General features: G+C 55.9%; 2 protein-coding genes across 2 annotated transcripts; both read right to left on the reverse strand.

Moving 5' to 3' along the window:
• Positions 1–394: 394 nt before the first annotated feature.
• On the reverse strand, positions 395–4,035 carry NSUN4 (NOP2/Sun RNA methyltransferase 4). Its single transcript, XM_059853891.1, has 6 exons — positions 3,928–4,035; positions 2,824–3,245; positions 2,526–2,680; positions 2,221–2,375; positions 1,450–1,574; positions 395–821 (listed from the first exon to the last, which is right to left on the reverse strand). Exons 1-6 carry the CDS (start codon positions 4,033–4,035, stop codon positions 548–550), a joined length of 1,239 nt encoding a protein of 412 aa, XP_059709874.1. The 3' UTR covers positions 395–547.
• Positions 4,036–5,001: 966 nt separating this feature from the next.
• LOC132330990 (cytochrome b-c1 complex subunit 6, mitochondrial) lies at positions 5,002–6,262 on the reverse strand. Its single transcript, XM_059853900.1, has 4 exons — positions 6,127–6,262; positions 6,021–6,041; positions 5,627–5,788; positions 5,002–5,263 (listed from the first exon to the last, which is right to left on the reverse strand). The coding sequence occupies exons 1-4, from the start codon at positions 6,148–6,150 to the stop codon at positions 5,231–5,233; spliced, it is 240 nt and encodes a 79-aa protein (XP_059709883.1). The 5' UTR covers positions 6,151–6,262; the 3' UTR covers positions 5,002–5,230.
• Between the last annotated feature and the right edge of the window lie 26 nt (positions 6,263–6,288).

The following is a 6,288-nucleotide window of genomic DNA, read 5'->3' on the forward strand; positions in this document are numbered from 1 at the left end:
CAGCCTTGCTAGCTGTGAGGGACAGCAGCAGTCACTGGCCTCTCCACAGCACCACATCTCCAGCATCCCAAACACATTTCCAACCCCTCTCTTAGAAGCCTCTGCTTTCAGGACCTCAGGCTGCTCTCTCTGAAGGCAAGAGATAAGCATAGACAGATGCAACTCATTTGTGCAGATGGTAAAATCTGGGACAGAAAGGCTGAGATCCCCAGATGGTGTTTGTTAACCCAAACCTGCTCATGCAGGATCAAAGCAGTCAGACAGGAGGAAGAGAGCAGGGCCATTTATCCCATCCCACACAGATGGATAAATTGCTCCCTCTGATAAGACCTCTCTCTCTTTCTTAGATTAAACACCTCGGTCTCAAACAGATAAGTATTCAGGAAACACCACAGCAGGTCTTTCTCATTTATTCCCCATGTCTGCAGTAAAAAAGCAGGCTTCCTTTGGGACATTTTAGAAAGAAAAATAAATATAAAGCAGCTCTGCTTTCCCTTAAATATTGTGTTATTTCCTGACAGCAGACAGACACATTCTGCTGCCCCTTCTACACCCGACGTAATTTGCAGAAATACATGGGCCCAAAGTTGGCTGTGAGGTGAGGCAGGACAAGCTCCCCAAGCTGGCAGTCCAAGAAGAAGGAAAACGTGTCCTGGAAGAGCGTTCTGAAGTGGCTCAAGTCCTCTGGGTGGAGGCAGATGTTGAACTGGGCTCGTGCCAGGTCCAGAGCCCTCTCCACCACGCACTCGTTCTGCAGCGGGGACAGCGAGCATGTGGAATACACCACAGCTCCTCCCGGCCTGGCCGCCAGGATCCCAGCCCTGCAGCACAGGGAAACACACACGGTCACCAGGGAGGGACACCGAGGGACATCCCCACCCACCAAAACTGGGAAGGCAACAGGGAACTCATAGGCAGTGACAGACAACCCCCAATGAACTCCGTGGGAGATGCTACTGCAGAGCAGCTGGAAGCTGTAATCCTGCAGTCACATCCAAAGGAATGGGATACATGTACAGGGGAAGAGATTCTTGCAGTTCAAGTGCTGCCATGGGACTCTAATCTGCTTCCTTGTTGCCACAGCACACAGTGACAAGCTGTGGCACTTCCCAGCACCACATGTCCTCCCGTGTCCTGGGATAGGTGGGCACTCAGGAATACTCCAGGGCTGACTGCCAGGACCCAGGAGATCACCACCCAAAACAAATATACCCATCCTGTTCCTTAGACCTTCTCCCTATATTCTACCACTGCTACTGGGGACAGAAGGACAAGGGGGTCAGACCTTGGTGATCTGACCAAGAACATCTGCACTTTCTTATACTTACTGTGATTTCATGTGTTCCAACTATTGCCAGAAAACTACACAAACTGTGGTTTCCACACTTCCCAGTTGGGGACAGAGTAAGAAGAGGTTTCAGGGAACACAACACAGCCGAGCTCACTCACATCAGCAGCTGCAGCTGCAGCATGGGCAACATCTGACGCTCTTTGGTTCGCCTCTTGTGGAAGATGTTGTTGTCCTCCTCCATGGCAGAGTGTCTGTCTGTCGTGCAGGGCACATCCACCAGCACCTGCAGCAGCAGAGGTCCCACCTCAGCCCCCTGCACAGGTCAAGCTCAGCGAGTCCCCTCCTGCAGCCAGGCCCAAGCCCACCTCCTCCACCCCTGCCAACAGCTCTCAGTGCCCTAACACATGTGTGCACCACACTGAACTGTAATCATCTGGCTGCTTTGGCATTTTTGGAACGTGCAAAAACGGTGGAAAACATCCTGCACTAACTCATGTCCTCATTTAATGTCCCTGCTCTGTGTGTGTCCCTGGCAATGCTCCTGCAGCACACAGGGGCATTGCTGCTGCAGCCTCCTGGAGTTCCCAACCCAGCCCCTGGAAAACCAAACCCATCCCCTGTGCCTGGACGTGGCTGAGAAGCCAGAATTACCTAATCTTCACATTTAACCCTTTCCAGGTGATGGACAAGAACAGGATCTCTAAAGGGTGTTACACAGGCTAGTAAAGGTACAACTCTAGATGCACAAATGCCCCAGATCCTGCAGGAAGGGATAGCAGGAGGAAATATTACTCCTTATGTGGCTTGGTCTTCTCTCCATTAATGATTACAGAAAACTACACAGTTATATGGAAGGATAACCTGTCTTCCTCAAAAAGAGGGGGGAAGTGAACTTGATGGGTTTATCTTCACTAGTTCCCAATGCATACCTTATGGAAAGTGCCTCCTTTCACCTGGTCCCAGTCCCTTCCGTCGTAGGACGTGACACTCACAGTGTCCCTGACTTCTCTGGGGACATAGCTATGGAGAATCTGGTACAGCCTCTTTGTCCGGGAAACGGAGACGTCATTGGCTGCCAGATGCCCTGACAGGACAGAACATGGGAATGTCACTTCTGCAGAAACACACCTGATTCCCAGCTCTTACACACAGAATCATTAATGGTCAGGCATGAATGGGTGCAGTAAACTGCTCCAGCCCTGCTTTACACACAGGAACACCCATCCCCACTCACCACAAAACCCAGTCTGCAGCAGAGCCAGAGTCTTCCCACCCGGAGCCGCACAGAGGTCGAGGACAAAGTCATCTGGCTGCACGTTGAGTGCCAGCACAGGCAGGAGAGATGCTGCATCCATGAGGTAATAGTCGAGGAGCCCCAGACCATCTGGCCTGGAAATCATCAGTTTGCGTAACAAAAGCAAATGTTGGAGGGGAAAAGAAAGTAAAAGAGCAGTTGGAAGTGAGGATGGTGACATATGGAAGCAGCCCCCGAGGCTGGCAAAGACCAGGGCGATCTGTCAGGGATGTCTCACCGTGCAGGGCGAAAGCGCGTGATGTCACCCCTGGGGAAGGTGTAACACTTGATTTTGGAGCTGATGGAGGCGCAAAGTGGTGGGGACATCTCTGCCTGTGTCACCATTTCTGCCTGCATCCCAGTCCTGCCCTCACCAGAGCCCTCCTGGCACCCTGAGGCCGCTTCCCCCACAGCTGCAACCCGCTGCCATTGCTGCATCTTCTGGGAAGCCTCAGAAATGAAATCGGTGGCGTCGAGAAGCTCCAGCTCTTCAAGAACGTGGTCAGCAGCAGCGAAGTTGTTGAGGAGGGCCCCGTACTTCTGCTCACAGAGCAGGCCAGCACGGACCGAGGGCCACAGGGCCCCCAGGTGCAGGCTGTAGCTCGTGTCGAAGTGGTGCAGCGCCAGCCGCGTGGCCGGGATGCGTGGGGCCGTGGCAGCCTGGTGGGGAAAAACAACAAAAGTGTAAAAAAGACAAAATATCTCGATGCCCCCACACCCAGCCTCCCCACCCAGCCTTCATGTTCTTCTGGGAGAATCCAGCACTGGGTTCTGTGCTGCCAGAAGTCCATGAGGACTTTTTGGAGAGTGAGTGTGAATGGCATGAAGCTGCGACAGGGGGGCTTCTGTTGTATGACAGGAAAAGGCTTTCACCCACACCGGGGCTGGGCACTGAAGGAGGCTCCCCAGGGAAGGGGGTCCCACACCAAGCCTGTCTGAGTTCAAGAAGCATTTGGACAATGCTCTCAGGCACAGGGCGGGGCTGTTGGGAGAGTCCTGTGCAGGGCCAGGAGCTGCATCCTGATGCATCCCTTCCAAATCAGCACATTCCGTGATTCCAGGACTCTGTGAATGGCCGAAACGTGGCTGGGGGCCCGGGGTGGGCACGGCTGCACACAGAGCGGCGGCAGGAGGGTGCAGCGTGAAATGGGGGGATGAGAAGGGGATTTGCACCGGGGTGCTATAGCGTTAGCGGGGACAAGAGCGGGATGCACGCCGTGCCGTGCGGTGCCGCGCCCCGGTCCCGCCCCGGCCCGGCTCACCCATTTCTCCTTGTGCCGGTCCCGCCCCGGCCCGGCTCACCCATTTCTCCTTGTGCCGGTCCCGCCCCGGCCCGGCTCACCCATTTCTCCTTGTGCCGGTGCCGGCGCGGCGCCGCTCCCGGTGCCGGTGCCGGTGCCCGCCCCAGCAGCGCGGCCGCCGCCCGCCCGCGCCCGCCCAGCGCCGCCATCGCCGCTCGCCTTCCGGGGCGGGACCGGGGAGCGCTCGGGGCGCGGCCGGGAAGGGCTGCGGGCGGCCGGGCTCGGGGAACGGGGCCGTACTCAGTGATCTCTGACCGACCTAAATGTTCCGTAATCACTGAGCTGGGTTTGGGCATCACCTGCTGGGAAGGATGCGGCAACAAACGCGCTTTGCACAGGCACAGCTGGACCCTGCCCTGTGCCACCGGGGAAAAAACAATAACCAAAACCTACTGGAACTTACATGGTATCTTTAACCCAATAAAAGTCTGAGATCCGACAGCAAAAGGACCATGAACCACTACATGGATAAAGAACAGCCAAATTTATAAGGTGGTGGCTTTCATTCCACTTTGAAGGATAGCCGTGAGATACCCTAGCTTTCCTCCTACCAAACATTCTCTCTAGGGAAAGGAGCAGGCAGAGCACGGACAGGGCAGTCCCAGGGTGAGCAGAACGGGCTGGGAACACACACAGAAAGGCTTTAGCTCCCCGCAGGTGACCCTGACCGGGGCTCGAGTAGCTGAACCACCCCCGTGCACCTCCACAGCCACGTGGTTGGTTTCTTGGGCAGGAAGGCAGAGCTGGCTGCTGCCAGGCTTTTCCAGCAGCTGGCAGAAGCAGGAGACAGTGAGGGACAGGTGACAGCTTTCCCCTGAGGGTGGGGATGAACTTTTCTCTTCTAAAAAAGGGTCACTCCCTTCAGTCGAACTTAGAATATACTGTGTGAACAACACTGGTCTTGAGGGGCTTAGGAATAATCTTTGCAGCTCCAACAAACAAGTTCTTCCCCATGGGATTAAGCTGCAGCAGCTGTCCACCATGGCAGCACAAAAACCACATTCCCACAAGTGAGGAAAACTCTCCCATCCTTAACTGGGCTCTGGCACCCACTGATTTCATCTTAACCCAGGACAAGTCAGAAGCACGAGAACTAAGAAATAAACACAAGGCACTTCCACAGGAACTCTCAATGTTTAATATGGAAAATTACAGAACATCAACACGTTGGTGGTTTTTTTTTTTGCACAGCTGCACATCTTCCAGGAGCACAGAGGCAGTGACAGGCTGCCAGGAAGCCGTTTCGTTCATGCTCAGCACAGAGGATGGACTGCAGGAAGCAGAACTGTGATCCAGGAACCACTGGCACCGGCTGTGGAAGCAGATGGACAACCATGCCCCCTTTCACTTCAGCTTACTGAAAAGCTTGTGAGCAACCTGGAAAGAAACAGAGCCCTCAGCAATAATTCAGAGATGGAAATCAGCAAGGTGTCGTCTCTTGGTTTTCTGGGCCAACAATACACACAGCTGCACAGCTTTTGTTCTGCAAAAAGTCATCAAGAATGCTATTGAGATGCCTTACAAAGCTTCAGCTCAGATTCAAAAGGTTAAACTTTAAAATGGCAAGTGCAAGACAGAAATAGCTAAGTGCCATTTGCAGAGTACAAACACTGGGTTTGAGTTATTTAATTCTTTAGTTACATACGGAATCCCAGCTAGATCTGTTGTAACAAGGAGAAACCAAACATTAAACAAGAAAGCGGGACTGAAGGCAGCTCTGCTCAGAGCCGCTGCACTTACACAGTGGTCCCTGGCGTGCAGGAAGTCGAAGAGCTCCTCAGTGCACTGCTCCTCAGTCTGGGAGCGGGAGGACACCCGCTCGTTACACACCTCCAGCCGCTCCCGCGCCTTCACGCATTGCTCTATCTGCTCGCACTGCTCCCGCAACGTGGTCAGGGGGTCCTGCGGACACGGAGCTGCGGTGAGCACAGGGACAGCCCCGCACGCCGCCTCCCCCCGAGCCCCTTCAAGAGGGAGCCCCGCATCCACACCGCAGCCCGGCCTCCCCACGGAGCTCCGGATCGCGGGCCCAGCGCGGCCCCGCCCGAGCCCCCCGAGCCTGTTCGTCGGCGCTGACGACCCCGGGCGGCCGCCCCTGGCTGCTGCGAGTCCCCGCCGCGGCTCCCCGTCTTACCACGAGCTCTTCCTCTTCCTCCTGCGAAAAGACAAGAGAGCACAGCGTTACGGCCCGCCTGCCCGGCCGGGGGAGCCGTGCGGGCCCCGCGCCGCCCCGCGCTCACCTCGGGCTCGCCGCGCTGCCCCATCGCGCTCCCGCCGCACAGAAGGACTCGACAGGGTCACCCGCCGGAAGCGCCGCTGCCCGCGCCGGTAGCGGAAGCGCTCCCTCCGCAGGGCGGTGCTTCGACCCGGAGCGCTGCCCTTCCAAACATGGCAGCCGGCAG

Source organism: Haemorhous mexicanus, chromosome 9 (genome assembly GCF_027477595.1).
Source record: "Haemorhous mexicanus isolate bHaeMex1 chromosome 9, bHaeMex1.pri, whole genome shotgun sequence".
Classification (NCBI taxonomy): domain Eukaryota; kingdom Metazoa; phylum Chordata; class Aves; order Passeriformes; family Fringillidae; genus Haemorhous; species Haemorhous mexicanus.